At 50.6% G+C, this 17145-nt stretch overlaps 1 protein-coding gene across 1 annotated transcript in view; it reads left to right on the top strand.

Moving 5' to 3' along the window:
- Window positions 1–17145, top strand: part of dock3 (dedicator of cytokinesis 3) — a 104018-nt gene that overhangs the window by 75843 nt on the left and 11030 nt on the right. The window contains exons 15-43 of the mRNA XM_084704261.1: window positions 492–616; window positions 914–1076; window positions 1298–1404; window positions 1706–1877; window positions 2379–2476; window positions 3009–3092; window positions 3846–3946; window positions 4075–4156; window positions 5455–5625; window positions 6004–6099; window positions 6748–6940; window positions 7236–7363; window positions 7717–7821; window positions 8514–8612; window positions 9116–9210; window positions 9622–9697; window positions 10411–10511; window positions 12057–12115; window positions 12539–12687; window positions 13101–13186; window positions 13730–13825; window positions 14127–14187; window positions 14289–14382; window positions 14663–14811; window positions 15557–15643; window positions 15775–15879; window positions 16049–16190; window positions 16571–16737; window positions 17012–17098. Of these exons, the coding sequence (XP_084560387.1) occupies window positions 492–616; window positions 914–1076; window positions 1298–1404; window positions 1706–1877; window positions 2379–2476; window positions 3009–3092; window positions 3846–3946; window positions 4075–4156; window positions 5455–5625; window positions 6004–6099; window positions 6748–6940; window positions 7236–7363; window positions 7717–7821; window positions 8514–8612; window positions 9116–9210; window positions 9622–9697; window positions 10411–10511; window positions 12057–12115; window positions 12539–12687; window positions 13101–13186; window positions 13730–13825; window positions 14127–14187; window positions 14289–14382; window positions 14663–14811; window positions 15557–15643; window positions 15775–15879; window positions 16049–16190; window positions 16571–16737; window positions 17012–17098 (3278 nt within the window). The remainder of the gene's footprint in view (window positions 1–491; window positions 617–913; window positions 1077–1297; window positions 1405–1705; window positions 1878–2378; window positions 2477–3008; window positions 3093–3845; window positions 3947–4074; window positions 4157–5454; window positions 5626–6003; window positions 6100–6747; window positions 6941–7235; window positions 7364–7716; window positions 7822–8513; window positions 8613–9115; window positions 9211–9621; window positions 9698–10410; window positions 10512–12056; window positions 12116–12538; window positions 12688–13100; window positions 13187–13729; window positions 13826–14126; window positions 14188–14288; window positions 14383–14662; window positions 14812–15556; window positions 15644–15774; window positions 15880–16048; window positions 16191–16570; window positions 16738–17011; window positions 17099–17145) is intronic.

Here is a 17145-nt window from a genome sequence, read left to right as displayed (position 1 = left end):
GAGGCTGCTGTGTAAAGTCCATTGTCCAGCCACTCATTCTCAAGCCCTAACTCCTGTTGATTAGACACACACACACGCGCACGCGCACGCGCGCACGCACACGCACACGCACGCACGCGCACACACACACACGCACACACGCACACACACGCACGCACACGCACACACACACACGCACGCACCCTCGCACGAACGCACGCACACACACACACACACACACACACACACAGTCTGTGGGGACTAGATAGCAGTGCTATCTGTTCAGAAGAGGCCAGGGCATGGCAGTGATGCAGAGAGGATGGATGTTTAGGTGGAGTCAGCCCTATCATCGCCTGCATTGTCCCAGTGTGCACTCTGAAAATAGCAAAGCAGGCGGCTTACATTACCAGTTTCATTAAGTTTGCACCTCTGTGTTTTTTTACCCCCCCCCCCACACAGCTTTTTAGCTCTCACAGAATTTGATACAAAGTGTGTGTGTGTGTGTCCGCCAGGGGATATCCGTAACGACCTTTATCTGACCTTGGAGAGAGGAGACTTTGAAAGGGGTGGGAAGAGCGTTCAGAAGAACATCGAGGTCTCGGTCTTTGTGATCTACGCTGACGGAGAGATACTGAAAGTACGTTTGGTTTGTTTCCCGTGGATTAAAACATTCCTGGTCGTCTGTACATCTCGGTGTTTTATTTGCGTGCATGTACCTAAGTATCCCTGTGTCCGTTAGTGTGCTGATCTATTCATGCTTGTGTGTACGTCTGTGTGTGTGTGCGCGCTCCTGTGTCTTGTGCGCTCGCGTGTGTTTATGAATGTGTTTGTGTGCGTGTCTGTGTACGCATGTCTGTGTGCATGAATGTGTTTGTGTGCGTGTGTATGAATGTGTGTGTGTTTGTGTGTATGAATGTGTGTGTGATGTCCGCAGGACTGCATCAGTCTGGGCTCAGGAGAGCCCCACATGGCGGAGCATCGCTCCTTCGTGCTCTACCACAACAACAGCCCCCGCTGGAGCGAGGTCATCAAGCTGCCCATCCCCATCGACCGCTTCCGAGGGTCCCACCTGCGCTTCGAGTTCCGACACTGCTCCAGTCAGTCCAGCAGACACACACTTCCAGACACACTGTTGTCCGTTGAAAGATAGCTTTTAAGATACGATGATTATAGGCCTTGAAATGTTTAGGGGGCCATAGTAATGGAGAAGTTCTCCTCCATTCAGATTTTGAGTATAGCACCAGTAAGTGAAACTGGTGGTGAATTCAAGGTTGCCAGATTTGGTGACATCCCCCGTTGTGTGTGTTGGTTCCCACAGCAAAGGACAAGGGGGAGAAGAAGCTGTTTGGGTTTTCCTTCTCTCCTCTGATGAGGGAGGACGGGACCACCCTGTCTGACGAGAGCCATGAACTCTACGTATATAAGGTCGAGACTCCAACACTGTCATCTCTCTCTTCTCTACTAAATCTCTCGCTTTCTTCTCATCTGTCTCTCTCATCCTCTTTTCCTCTCTCTGGTCCATCTCTCTGGTCCTGTTCTCTCTTTCTCTCTAATCATTGCTCTCCTTTACTGAGTGTCTCTCATCCTCGTGTCTCATCCTTCCTCACCGTGTCTAAATGTCTCTGTCATCCTCCTCTCTCTCACCCTGTCTCTCTTTCATCCTCCTCTCTCTCATCCTCATGTCTCTCATCCTCTCTCTATCTCTCTCTCTCTCCTGTGTCTGCAGTGTGATGAGAACACCACGTTCAGTAACCACGCTCTGTACCTGGGCCTGCCCTGCTGTAAGGACGACTACCACGGCTGTCCCAACCTGCCCTCGTCCCTCATCTTCCAGCGCAGCACCAAGGAGACCCTCTGGATCTCCACACAGCTGTCCTCCACCAAGCTCACCCAGAACGGTAGGCCTACTGGACCTTCACCTAACCCATATAGAATGGTAGGCCTACTATAACCTTGGGTGATATAGGACACTAGGTTTACTATCACCTAACAAATGTAGTACGGTAGGCCTACGACATCTATGTAGACCTAAGTTAAATACAACGGTAGACCTAACATTAGCTGTGTGAAAAGATAGGATCCACATTTTACATTTGCATTTAGCAGACGCTCTTATCCAGAGCGACTTACAGTAAGTACAGGGACATTCCCCTGAGGCAAGTAGGGTGCCCAAGGACACAATGTCGTTTGGCACAGCCGGGATTTCGAACCAGCAACCTTCTGATTAATAGCCCGATTCCCTCAGCCATCTGACTTCCCAGTAACATTAAACAGTAGGCCTACCAACACATAAGTCACAATCAGGCCTATGATCACCCACCTAACTGATGTGTGAGAGTCTCATGCTAGTGTGGTCCCGGTAGTTCATGGTCTCTGGGTGTGGTCTGGTTGTGTTCCAGTGGACCTGCTGGCCCTGCTGAAGTGGAAGGCCCACCCAGACCGGGTCATGGACATCTTGGGTCGGCTGCGACACGTCAGCGGAGAGGAGATCGTCAAGGTGAGCAGAGCTGGGCTGGTGGGATCCAGAGCCATGCCCAGGGTATGTGTTGACTGTGTTGAGTGCGACTGTGTTGAGTGTTGAGTGTGACTGTGTTGAGCGTGTTGACTGTGTTGACTGTGTTGACTGTGTTGACTGTGTTGTGTGTTGACTGTGTTGACTGTGTTGTGTGTTGACTGTGCTGAATGTGACTGTGTTGAGTGTGTTGAGTGTGACTGTGTTGAGTGTTGAGTGTGACTGTGTTGAGTGTTGAGTGTGACTGTATTGAGCATGTTGACTGTGTTGACTGTGTTGTGTGTTGACTGTGCTGAATGTGACTGTGTTGTGTGTTGAGTGTGACTGTGTTGAGAGTGTTGACTGTGTTGACTGTGTTGTGTGTTGACTGTGCTGAATGTGACTGTGTTGTGTGTTGAGTGTGACTGTGTTGAGCGTGTTGACTGTGTTGTGTGTGTGTTGTGTGTTCAGTGTATTGTGTGTGACTGTGCTGAGTGTGACTGAGTTGTGTGTTGACGGTGTCGACTGTGTTCTCCAGTTCCTCCAGGACATCCTGGACACATTGTTCTCCATCCTGGACGACAACACAGACAAGTATGGCCCCCTGGTGTTCCAGTCTCTGGTGAGTCACAGCACTGCGTAACGCCATACGGGCTGGCTACAGGTGTGTGTTCTCGCACGCAAGTGTGTGTCCGTGTGCGTGTGTGTTTGCATGTGTGTGTGTGCGCGCTCTGGTCTCAGTAATGAGGATGTGTGTGTGTGTCCCAGCTGGCTAAGAGCCAGTGATTATTAGAGTTCACAGCTGCCTGCTGTCTTAAGCTCCAGGGAGTCTTTATCTGGCAGGGCTGCCTATGCAGACACACACACCTCCACACACACACACACACACACACACACCACACCACACCATACAGATGCACACCTGGATGTATCTGTTATGTTGGAAAACTACTCAGTGGCCAGGTATTGTGTGTGTGTGTGTGTGTGTGTGAAATGGGGACATATGGGCATTTGAGACCAGACCTTCTCTGCTGACTAATGCTCCTCTCCCTACTGTTAAGTCATGTCACTGAAGCGACAAGTGTGACATCCTCTTGGCCTCTATCCCGGTGCATTCACACCCCTCTCTCTCTCTCTTTTTCTCTGTCTATCCCTCCCCATTCTTCCTCTCTCCTGCCCTCTCTCTCTCTCTCTCTCTCTCTCTCTCTCTCTCTCTCTCTCTCTCTCTCTCTCTCTCTCTCTCTCTCTCTCTCTCTCTCTCTCTCTCTCTCTCTCTCTCTCTCTCTCTCTCTCTCTCTCTCTCTCTCTCTCTCTCTCTCTCTCTCTCTCTCTCTCTCTCTCTCTCTCTCTCTCTCTCTCTCTCTCTCTCTCTCAGGTGTTCATCATTAACCTGCTGAGGGACAGTAAGTATTATCACTTCCGGCCTGTCATGGACACCTACATCCAGAAGCACTTCGCTGGAGCGCTGGCCTACAAGTGAGTTCCTGCTGCCTGAAGCTGCTTTCACCTCCAGCTGCCCTCTCCAGGAACTCAATCACCCCCAGCACTCTCTGACACATCTCTGTGTGTGTGGTGTGTATGTAAATGTGTGTGTGTGTGAACAGGGAGCTGATTCGCTGTCTGAAGTGGTACATGGACCGCTCTGCAGAGGTGGTTCGACAGGACCACATCCAGGAGGCCATGAGGGTGAGGTCACGCCCTCTGTCAACGCTTTATCGGCACAACGAGAGAATACTTCTATTATTGCCAAGGCGAGCGTGTCAATAATACATGAAAGTGGTGAAATAGCCCCTCTTACAGATGATGACAGTGCTGAATCACTCACGAGCATCCAAGCCTAACCCGAGCCTGTCCTTGTTTAATGTTGCTATTTCAGTCTTTAGGACTGCAGGAAAGATGTCTGTATTTTCCAGATTATTATAATACTAGACCTGGATCAGATGAGCGTTTTGTTCCTGTGTGACTCTTGGCACCTGTGGTTCCACAGTGCTGTGAGGGCTCAGTCCAGCACAGCTGAAAGTGCAAAAGGGTTCAAATGTTTGCTGCCCCTTTACAGACCTACTGTTATGTACAACCTTATTCTGCCACTCTGTATGTGCTGCACACGCATAAAAACAGACTCAGTTAGCAGACTGAGAGAGTGATGAAGCCTGTGCGCAGGTCCATGTAATCGTGGCCTTTGTGAATAATTCATAGTTCTTTCCTGTGTTTTGAAGATGGCTGTCTGCAGCCAGCCTGTCTCCATCGAAAACTAATCTGAATCCATGTTCCTCCAGTTTGCTCTCCCTCCTCCTTCTCCATCCATCCTCTCCTCCTCCACCCATCCTCCCCTCCTCCACCCATCCTCTCCTCCTCCCCTCCTCCACCCATCCTCCCCTCCTCCACCCATCCTCTCCAACTCCACCCATCCTCCCCTCCTCCACCCATCCTCTCCAACTCCACCCATCCTCCCCTCCTCCACCCATCCTCTCCACCTCCACCCATCCTCCCCTTCTCCTCCTCCTCTTCTCACCTGCTTCCTCTCCTCACTCTCTCCAATCTTTGCCATCTCGTCACATTCTCTTCCTCCTCTCCTCCTCTTCTCCATCTTCCTTCCGTCTCTGCTCTCGTTGTCGTTCCCCTATTCAGCACTCCTTACTAGTTTCCCTGGGTTCAGAAGTCCCGGAGTGGTTTAAGCACGTTATAAAAGGGGCTCAAAAGGCTTGCTTTCACTAAACCTAGGGTTTGTCTTCCTGAGTGCAAAAGGACACAATTGAGTCCTTGGGACACAACAGCTTGTTTTGATGTGTTAAATATGGATGTGTTTCTGATGTGTATTCAAGTCCCATGGGTTTCTGCACCCCTTCTCTTTCCCCCTCACACACACATACCCCCTTCCTTCCTCACACACACACACACACACACACATATCCCCCTTTACACACACACACACACACACACTTCCACACACACACGTCCCCCCCCTCCCCTCACACACAACGCAGGCTCTGGAGTATCTGTTCAAGTTCATCATTCAGTCCAGGGTCTTGTACTCGCGGGCCACCTGCGGCATGGAGGAGGAGCAGTTCCGGGCCAGCATCCAGGAGCTGTTCCAGTCCATCCGCTTCCTCCTCAGCCTGGACAGCCGCAGCTCCGAGACGCTCATCTTCACCCAGGTGAGCTTCTCTCCAGGCTGCAGCACTGCAGTGGAGAACCTGAAGGCTTCTCCACACACACGCACAGACACACTCATGCACACACACACACGCACACACACACTCACAAAGACCTCACTCGCCAGGATGTGCGAAGCTGGACCAGCTGTATATTCACCTTCTCTCTCATCCACCATCTTTTCTTCTCTCTCAGTAGTACCATCCTCCACCTTCTCTTCTTCTCTGTAGGAGGACCTTCTTAGCTTCTCTTTAGTTCAGATCGTTTCGCTTTAATTTTCTTCTATCTTTTTTTATTTTTGTACTTGACTGCCCCTGCTCTGGCTTCTGCCATCCCCCTATCTGGTCTGTGGCTTCCCTCCTCCTGCCCCCATCCCCCAGGCCCCCCAGCCTAGCCCAGCTCCAGGACAGCCTAGTGGCCCCGTCAGCTGTACCCAGGCCTGGAGCACCAGTGCTCCCCGGCCCTCTCCTCTCTCCGTAAGTAGCTGGGACCCCCCCCCCCCCCCAAGCCAGCCGCCACCTCCTCCACCCCCACCTGTCTTCAACTACCACCGTGCCTCCACCAAGCAAGCCTCCACCTCACCCAGACACCCCCCCCCCCTCCCTACTGACCCCGTCACAGTGGTCTGTCTAGCAACATCCCGCTCCTCCCTCAACCAACCAAGCAACCAATCGGCCAATGCCACGTTCAGCCTCTCCACCAATCACAGTGTCTCCTCCGGTCACAGGTCTACTAATGGATCTTGGTTTGCCCCGTGTGCTGTGTGTTGATCTGGACTTGACTAACCCACAAACCCTCTCCCTGCACTCTCCTGTCTCACCCTGAGCCTCCCTCTGTTTGTCTGCCTCCACCCAGTGTGGTGCTATGATTGGAGACACACACACAAACACACAGTTACTCTCTCTCTGTATTTCTGTCTTCTCTCTCTTTCTTTCCCTCTCTTTTTTTCTCTTTTCTCTCACTCTCTCATCCTTTCCTCTCTCTTTCTCTTTGTCTACCCTCTCTCTCTCCATCTCTCTATCACTCTCTACTGTACACACACCCACACAGTGGGTCCTGGGGTTGTGTGGAGTCTCTCCTAACGTCCTCCCCCCTCCTGCTCCTGCTCCTGCCCCTTCCTCCAGGCCGCCCTGCTCAACTCCTTCCCCGCCATCTTTGACGAGCTGCTGCAGATGTTCACCGTCCAGGAGGTGGCGGAGTTTGTGCGCGGCACGCTGGGGAGCATGCCCAGTACGGTGCACATCGGCCAGTCCATGGACGTGGTGAAGCTGCAGTCCATCGCCCGCACTGTCGACAGCAGGCTGTTTTCCTTCCCCGGTAGGTCACACACACTCACACAGACACACACACACTCAGACATAAAGCACACACACACACCAAAACCCTTTTAGTTAGTCCTGTATGGTGGGGATATAGCTCCATTCAGCCAGTGCACATGTGTCTGTGTGCATTCATATGTGTGTCTGTTTGCATATGTGTCTGCATTTCTTATTGCATATGTGTGTTTGGGTGTGTGCACTCTTGTATGTGTGCGTTTGTTCTTGTGAATGGGTGTGTGTGTGTGTGTGTGCGTGTGTGCGTGTGTGTGTCTGTGTGTGTGTGTGTGTGTCAGAGTCCCGGAGGATCCTGCTCCCTGTGGTGCTCCATCACATCCACCTGCACCTCCGGCAGCAGAAGGAGCTTCTGATCTGCTCCGGCATCCTCAGCAGCATCTTCTCCATCATCAAGACTGGCTCCCTGGTAACACACACACACACTCTGTTTCCTTCTTGAAACCTTTGAGTCATCTGGATTTAATGAATCAAAAACCCCTGTTGGAATGTCTCTGGTGAACCCAATGACTCTGTAGTAAACTGAGCTTTACTACCACTGCATTGCTAATACCTGCCTCTCCCTCCCTCCCTCCCTCCCTCCCTCCCTCCCTCCCTCCCTCCCTCCCTCCCTCCCTCCCTCCCTCCCTCCCTCCCTCCCTCCCTCCCTCCCTCCCTCCCTCCCTCCCTCCCTCCCTCCCTCCCTCCCTCCCTCCCTCCCTCCCTCCCCTCCCTCCCTCCCTCCCCTCCCTCCCTCCCTCCCTCTCTCCCTCCCTCCCCCAGGACTCATCGGTGGTGGAGGAGGTGGAGATGATGGTGGAGAGCCTGCTGGATGTGCTGCTGCAGACCCTGCTGGCCATCATGAGCAAGGCCCAGTCTCAGGAGGCGGTAAGGGGCCAGCGCTGCCCTCAGTGCACGGCTGAGATCACTGTTAGTAACTAACAATCTGATTCTTCTTCTTCCTCTTCACCTCCACCCCTTCATGCATTGCCCCCACCTCATCACCCCCCCCCCCCACAACCCTCCGCACCCCTCCCCTCCACACCCCTCCCCTCCGTACCCCTCCGCACACCTCCACACCCCTACCCTCCACACCCCTCCGCACCCCTCCCCTCCACACCCCTCCCCCCACCGCCCTCCTTCTGGCATGTTCTCTCAGTCATGGCTTCTCTTCCTGTCTAGCTGTCTACTGTGTCTCTTGGTAAATCATTAGGACACAGTAAGTTCTCTACGTGTAAGATCTTTGTTGACGCGCAGGGATTGTTTAAAACTTGAGTTCCACGTGAGCCATTTGTGAGGAGGAAGTCTAGTTGAGTAAAATCTCTAAACCAGTGTATTGATAAAGTATGTACTGTGTATTAACTATTTCTGTGCCTCCGAGCGATGCAGTGAAGGCGTATTACACGTGAATATACATGAAGCTGTTTATACTAGTGTTGCATGCATCTCCTGATATCAAGCCTCTCAAACCATCTCTTCCTCCATCTTTGTTTTCCTCATCTGTATGTGTTTTGATTGGTGGTGGGGTGGTTCCTGGGGCCTTGTGATTGGCTAACTGTACCCCGGGTTCTCTTTGGCAGGGAGAGTATGTGTCCTGCCTCTTGTCTCTGCTTCGCCAGATGACAGACGTCCACTTCCAGCACCTGCTGGACAACTTCCAGAGCAAAGAGGAGCTCAAGGTTAACCGGCTCATACACACACACACGCACACGCTCACACACACACTCACACACACTAAGCCACACACGCTGCTGATGCGCGCACACATGCACACATTCACACTGACCCACCCATGCACTCACACACACGCACTCACGCACTCACGCACACACACGCATGAAAGCACACACACACCTGCTGGGAACCGACCCTTCTACGCCCTCTCCCACTCTACATAGGGTTATCAAACCCAAGGCGGAATGTTTTAACACCCAGGGCATGCCAAGTCTGAGCCGCCACAACACTCCGCCCTCTCCTGCAGCCGCGCTCTGGTCCCTCCAAAGATCACTTGGGCTCATTCGCCTCAGAGATGTTTTCTGAACCAAGTTCTCCTTGTCTAACTTGTTCTCTAAAAGATGAGCTAAATGAAGTCGGCCCGTCAGCGTGGCGTCCTGACGGAGCTGTCCTCGCGCCCCTCCTCGTCTCTCCTGACGTCCTCACGCCCCTCCTCATCTCTCCACAGGAGTTCCTGCTGAAGATCCTGTGTGTGTTCAGAAACCTGATGAAGATCAGCATCTTCCCCCGAGACTGGAACGTGATGAGGCTGCTCACCAGCAAGTACGTCCACCACTCCTGTTATGTCCTGTCCTGTCCTGTCCTGTCCTGTTCTGCTGTGTTCCATTTTGTCATATTCTGTCTGGTCCTGTTCTGTTCTGTTATGTCCTGTTCTATTATGTTCTGTTCTATTGTAGTCTTGTCCTTTCTATTATATTGTGTTCTATAACATTCTGTGATGTTCTGTTCTATTCTGCTGTGCTCTATTCCTTTCTACTCTTTTTCCCGTTGCCTCCCATCCTCTAACCCTCTCTGTTCCTACAGAAAAAAGCAGTATGACAGTATGACAGTATGACAGACCGAAGAACACAAAATCTATTCAAGTCATGCCAAAACCACTCAAAAGCTTCAACATTTATCTTTGCTAACATACGTTGTTCCTGCGTCTGGTGTGTTCCGCGTGTGTGTGTGTAGCATTATCGTGACGACGGCACAGTATCTCTCCCCTGCCCTGCATAAGAACTTCACCGAGGCCGACTTTGACTTCAAGGTGCGTGACTTTGACGGAGGATGACACACGGCTGGCGTGCGGGCACAGCTCGCTCTGCAGGCACAAGCCCCGCCCCGCTGCTTCTCTCCACCCATCAACCGAGGCAGTACAGAACCCTGCAGCTCCCCACCCAGCACTCTCTAATCCAGCCCTAATGAGGCCTCCCCTCTCTCTCTCCCTCTCTGTCTCTCTCTGCCTCTCTCACTCTCTCTCTTTCTCTCTCTGCCTCTCTCTGTCTCTGCCTCTCTCTTTCTCTCTGTCTCTGCATATCTATCTCTTTCTGTCACTGTCTTTTCTCTCTGCCTCCCTCTGTCTCCCTCCCTCCCTCTCTCTCTTAAGCACACACCCTGCACACACACATCTCCTTCTGCATTACCTACATTTTTGTTTTTTTCTCTCGGAAACACACACACACACATTCACACAAACAAAACAAACGCACACACACACATAATATCGCACACACACTCCACAGGCTGTCAGACAGATGGCTGTGCTTGCCAGAAAGATTGCCCTATGAAGGATAAATGACATGAATAATGAAACAAGGTTGTCGGAGAGGTGGAGGGAGGAGGGTGGAGGAGAGGTGGAGGGAGGAGAATGGAAAGATTGATCTACTGGGAGGAGGGATCTACCGCAATCTAATATTATTTGTTGCTCGTTAACTGGTGGACATGAACAGTATACGTGACATAAAGTGTGTTTGTGTCCAGGTATGGAACTCCTACTTCAGTCTGGCGGTTCTCTACATCAACCAGCCCAGTCTACAGCTAGAGACTCTCACTGCTGCCAAGAGGAAGAAAGTGTTGGACAAGTAAGACACACACATACATTTTACATTTAGTCATTTAGCAGACACTTTTATCCAGAGCGACTTACAGTGAATACAGGGACATTCCCCTCGAGGCAAGTAGGGTGAAGTGTCTAGGGTGAAGTGGACACATTGTCATTTCACACGGCCAGGAATCGAACTGGCAACCTTCAGATTAATAGCCCGACTCCCTAACCGCTCAGCCACATGAATACATACACATACTGCATGCTTTGCCCCGTCACGGCAGATTCCTCCAAGGCTGTGTACAGCAGCAGATGAATGTTTCAACCTGGGCGACTGCTGTCACAGGTCTATCAGCCACCGTGACCGTACACACACCAACACACACCATGTATCTGAGGAACGTGTGGAGTGTGTGTGAGGAACATGAGGAACATGTGGACCATGTGTCTGTGGAACGTGTCTGAGGAACAGGTGTCTGGCCCTAGCAGGTCTACTGCGTGGCTTCCGGGTCTTCCTGTATCTCCAGGATTGAGATCTGGTTCAGATGAGTGGATCAGATGAGTGGATCATGCTGCGTGTTGAAGGGCTCACTCTGTCTCGTGTGCAAAGCCTGTACATGTTTAAAACCCCTCAGAACACATTAGCTAGATGAGTGTGTGTGTGTGTGAGTGTCTTTTGTGTGTGTGTGTGTGTGTGAGTGTCTTTTGTGTGTGTGTGTGTGTGTGTGTGTGTGTGAGTGTCTTTTGTGTGTGTGTGTATGAGCCTTTTGGTGTGTGTGCGTGTCTGTGATTTTTTTTGACGTGTGCATGCATGTGTGAGTCTTCTGGTGTGTGTGTGTCCTGGCCTAGCAGGGGAGTCTTACTCACACACCCTTCCTGCTGGGGCCAATCCAGGCAATAATCCTCACACGCCCAAATCTCAGATTACCTTCAGTAACGTAGCCGCAGGGATTATTTATTTTTCAAGGGAGCACGCACACATCTCCCTCCCCTAGCTCCCTTTTCCTTTGTTTATCTTCCTGGAATCTGCAGACTTCAAGGCCGCTATCTGGCTGTGAACTGTAGTGTTGTAAACCGACTGCGTCGAGTATGTCATGTGAAATCATGCCTTCATGTACACACAAAGGTTCACAATCTGTATATATGCTCCTTACCCAGAGGTATACACGCGAACAAAAACAGAAAGATGATAATGTGCTGCATTCATAGTAGACCAGACACTGTCGAAAACTCTTCATGTCCGTAAGGTTCCAGATAAAGCCCTATAGAAACCCAGACAGCTACTGAGCGACCAGTCCCCCCAAAATGATAAAGACATTGAACATCTCGCGATAATGAAGAAAATGCAGGCCATTACAATTCCCTGGTTTTGAGCTAGACAAAGCACCTGGAACAAGAAGGGGTATTTATTTAGATGTTTGTTTACATTTTGGCTAGCTGGAACGTGACTTGAGGTGCCACACATTGTGATTTAGTCCTCAAGACTAACAAGACTTTGTAGTCCCCTTCATCGCTCTCAGGTACACAGTGTGTGTGTGTGTGTGTATTCCATCATTCATGCATGTGTTCTTGTCACCTGCAGGTACGGTGACATGAGAGTGATGATGGCCTACGAGCTGTTTAGCATGTGGCAGAATCTTGGTGAGAACTACAACTCCCTACACGCCCCACACACTGACTCTTTTGACTGTTGAAGCAAAAAAAAAAAAAAAAGACAAAGAAAAGAACTGCAGCTGTGACCTTAAAACCATAAAGAAATTAAGATTATAAAAGGCCTAAGGCCTTTCTGTCCCTTTTATGATTTAATGTAGCCAGCCAGCACTAGCCTAAGTAAAAATATATACATATATATGTATGTACTGTATTTGTGTGTCTCAATATTGCAGCAATACTGCCATCAATAGGCTGCAAGAAATATTACAAAACAAAGGGAAATCCTGTGACAAAATAAACAGCCTTTACACTCTTGTGTTTTACCTAGTAAATATACAGGTGACATACACTATGTAAGCTATGAAGTATAAATATGTGTTGTCTGAAACGGGGCTTTGCGATTGGTTGCAGGTGAGAACAAGATCCACTTCATCCCAGGCATGATTGGCCCATTCCTGGGGGTGACCCTGGTGCCCCAGGGGGAGGTCAGGAACATCATGATCCCCATCTTTCACGACATGATGGACTGGGAGCAGAGGAAGAACGGCAACTTCAAACAGGTCGGGGGTCAGGGGTCAGGGGTCAGGGATGCTGTCAGGTGGCTGTGTGTGACTGTAACAGCAACTTCAAACAGGTCAGGGGTCAGGGGTTAAGAACTAGGGGGTCAGAGATTAAGAGGACGTAAGCTCTGTCTGTACAGCAGCACTGCCAGGCTGGAAGATGTGTGGTCATGAAGAAAAGAGGCTGAACACGGGTCAAGGGTCAGCTGGTGACTGTGAATTACTCTCCAAGCCTTTCATCTTAGACTGGAGTGTTACCTGTCTGGACGCTGTCTGCTTGCATTCTGAAAACGACACATTTAGAAGCAGTTAGTTTTGTGTTCAGGTGGTTGGTCTGTCAGTCATAGTTGACTTGAAACCTGTACTCTAAAGAGACCCTTTTGTGTGTGTGTGTGTGTGTATGTGTGCACCAGGTGGAGGCAGAGCTGATAGACAAGTTGGACAGCCTGGTTTCTGAGGGGAAAGGAGATGAGAACTACCGAGAGCTCTTCAGCCTGCTGTAAGTGAAGGACAAGGACAGCTGATGCCAATACACTAACACACACACATCTTCCCTAACACACACACACACCCATGTCCTTCCTAACACACACACACACTAACACACACACACACCCATGTCCTTCCTAACACACACACACACGTCTTCCCTAACACACACTCACACACAAACATACACTCTTTCTCTCTCACACACATACCTGCTCCCGATCCTACCTTTCCCTCTACTTCCGTTGAGCTATGCGGCTTCAGTTTGTGTGTCTTCTTAACTCTTGTTACAACTGGGACTGTTGTCTTTGCTTTCTGCTGCGGGATTAGCACCCAGCTCTTTGGGCCCTACCCCAGGTAAGATAACGTTCTGCTTTCTGTCTCCCTCTTTCTCTGGCAAGTGCTACTAACTATGGACAGCCTCAGATTAAACGGTTGTATTTTTGCCGGGACATTTGCATTTATATGGTTGAGATTATGTGGGAAGAGATTATGAGTTTGAGGTTGTGTGTGTGCGTGTGTGTGTGTGTGTGCGTGTGTGTGTACCTCCCAGCCTGCTGGAGAAGATTGAACAGGAGACGTGGAGAGAGACAGGCATCTCCTTCGTTACCTCGGTTACCAGACTGATGGAGCGACTTCTGGACTACAGGTAGGTAAAGGACTACAAGTCTGGTACTACCAGAGACTGGCTACGTCACCTCTATGTCACCTGCAGTCTCAGTACTTTAAACCTGTCAATCTAATGAACCTATCAGTGAACTTAGTTGACCTTTTTGAAAGTTAGAGAACAGGAGGCTTAAGGATGTATGACCCACGTATACAAGACCAACTGCAGTCCATTTACCATAACTAAACTATTCTTAATCTGCTGCCAGCTTCTCTAGAATTAAGATGTTTAGTCAGTTAAATGAAGAAGTCTAATCTGTGCCTGTCTTGTCTGCCTCACACAGGGATTGCATGAAAGGAGACGAGACGGAGAACAAGAAGGTTGGCTGCACCGTCAACCTCCTGGTGAGAGCCACACCAGACACATCCGCGCTCGCTGTCTCTCTCTGCGTGTCTCTCCTGTCTGGGCTGACGTGTTTGAGCTGGTCGTGTTTGTGCTTGTGTAGAACTTCTACAAGTCAGAGATCAACAAGGAGGAGATGTACATCCGCTACATCCACAAGCTGTGTGACATGCACCTGCAGGCGGAGAACTACACGGGTACAACGCACGCACGCACACACACACACGCACAAGCACGCACACACACACACACATACGCACGCACACACACACACGCATGCACACATATACACACACACATGCACACATATGCACACGTACACACACGCGTACACACACACATGTACACATACATACGCACCCACATATTTGCACCCGTAATAGCTGATTGTGTATGTGTGCGTGTGTGTGTACGTGTGCATGTGTGTGTGTATATGTGTGCATGTGCGTGTGTGTGTGTGCGTGTGTGTGTGTGCAGAGGCTGCCTTCACCTTGCTGCTGTACTGGGAGCTGCTGCACTGGGAGGAGCGTCCACTCAGGGAGTTCCTCCACTACCCCTCCCAGAGCGAGTGGCACCGTAAGGAGGGCCTGTGCCGCAAGGTCATCCACTACTTCAACAAGGGCAAGGTGAGCTTGAGGTTGAGTGACTAGCAGCGTAACAAGCAGGTTAGTCACTCTCTCCTTTCTATGCACCAGCTAGTCAGATCTAAATACATCTTATGTGACATGGATGGCTAAACTGAGGTTTATGTGTGTGTGTTTTGTGTGCATCTCCGTGTGTGTGTGTGTGTGTGCATCTGTGTGTGTGTGTGTGTGTGTGTGCATCTCTGTGTGTGCGTGTGTGTGTGCATCTGTGTGTGTGTGCGTGTGTGTGTGCATCTGTGTGTGTGCGTGTGTGTGTGCATCTGTGTGTGTGTGCGTGTGTGTGTGCATCTGTGTGTGTGTGTGTGTGTGTGTGTGTGCATCTCTGTGTGTGCGTGTGTGTGTGCATCTGTGTGTGTGTGTGTGTGTGTGTGTGTGCATCTCTGTGTGTGTGTGTGTGTGTGCATCTGTGTGTGTGTGTGTGTGTGTGTGCATCTCTGTGTGTGCGTGTGTGTGTGCATCTGTGTGTGCGTGTGTGTGTGCATCTGTGTGTGTGCGTGTGTGTGTGCATCTGTGTGTGTGTGTGTGTGTGCATCTGTGTGTGTGCGTGTGTGTGTGCATCTGTGTGTGCGTGTGTGTGTGCATCTGTGTGTGTGCGTGTGTGTGTGCATCTGTGTGTGTGTGTGTGTGTGTGCATCTGTGTGTGTGCGTGTGTGTGTGCATCTGTGTGTGTGTGTGTGTGTGTGCGTGTGTGTGTGCATCTGTGTGTGTGTGTGTGTGTTGTCCTCAGTGTTGGGAGTATGGGATCCCACTGTGTAGGGAGCTGGCCTTTCAGTATGAGACTCTGTATGACTACCAGAGCCTGAGCTGGATCCGGGTAAGCAGCAGACCAGAACACCCTCCAATCTCCTGTCCTGCGTTCAGTATAATAATACACTACAGTATCATGTAGTGTACTCTGCTGTAATCCACTGTGCTGTCCTCCTCTCCCTGTGCGGTGTTGGCTAGAAAATGGAGGCAGCGTACTACGACAACATCATGGAGCAGCAACGTCTGGAGCCGGAGTTCTTCAGGGTGGGCTTCTACGGACGCAAGTTTCCCTTCTTCCTCAGGGTGAGTGTCATCTCCTACTGTCCCCAAACACGCCTCAAACACGCCTCAGACACGCCTTCCGAGGTTTGTTTTGGTGGTTTACGGTTTACGGATGCTGAGTTAGTAACCCTTGGAGGAACTGATGTTCTGTGTCTGAGCTGGTTCCATCTGGGGGGGGTTCTCCTGACAGAACAAGGAGTTTGTCTGCCGGGGACACGATTACGAGAGACTGGAGGCCTTCCAGCAAAGGATGCTGGGAGAATTCCCACAAGCCATTGCCATGCAGCATCCCAACCAGCCGGATGAAGCCATCTTACAGTGCGATGCTCAGTGTATCCTTGCCAAGAAGAATGAGTGTCAAAGTTTGTGTGTGTGTGTTAGAGTGTTTGTGTGTGTGTGTTAGAGTGTTTGTGTGTGTGTGTTAGAGTGTATGTGTGTGTGTATTAGAGTGTTTGTGTGTGTGTGTTAGAGTGTATGTGTGTGTGTGTTAGAGTGTATGTGTGTGTGTGTTAGAGTGTATGTGTGTGTGTTAGAGTGTATGTGTGTGTGTGTTAGAGTGTATGTGTGTGTGTGTTAGAGTGTATGTGTGTGTGTGTTAGAGTGTATGTGTGTGTGTATTTAGTCCACTTATGTGTGTGTGGCTTGTATGAGGACATATTGTCTTGTTATTGGGGTGTGTTTGTGTGTGTGTTCCTTAACAACCCCCCTCCAGACCTCCAGATATATGCGGTGACGCCGGTACCGGAGAGCGTGAACGTTCTCCAGATGGACCGTGTCCCCGACCGGATCAAGAGCTTCTACCGGGTCAACAACGTACGCCGCTTCCGTTACGACCGGCCCTTCCACAAGGGCTCCAAGGACAGAGAGAACGAGTTCAAGGTTGGGCGGCCTTCCGGCACATTCTCTCCCCTCACGTTCTTCTGTCCTGTTGAACGTTTCTCATCTAGTCAGGATCTGGGGGTACCAAAAGTTAGGATCGGCGTATAGCTAATGATTGCAGGATCCCTGCAACGCAACTATCCCTCATTCTGTACAGTGCATCATCAACACTTCCTAATGCAGTGAAGCTGCTGACTTGTGGTGATGTGGGCAGCAGGTGAGTGTTCTGTGTGCGGGCTGGCTATTGCGTCATCTCTGGACCTTCTCTTCACAGAGCTTGTGGATTGAGAGGACCACCCTCATCCTGACACACCCCCTGCCCGGCATCTCCCGCTGGTTCCAGGTGGAGAAGAGAGAACTGGTGGGCATCCGTTTCTGTGTCCGATACAAAAAAAAAAAACGATTTAA

The sequence above is a fragment of the Hypomesus nipponensis genome, chromosome 9, assembly GCF_054491055.1.
Source record: "Hypomesus nipponensis isolate SF chromosome 9, ASM5449105v1, whole genome shotgun sequence".
NCBI classification, from domain to species: domain Eukaryota; kingdom Metazoa; phylum Chordata; class Actinopteri; order Osmeriformes; family Osmeridae; genus Hypomesus; species Hypomesus nipponensis.
This window is presented reverse-complemented; position numbering and strand designations above follow the sequence as displayed.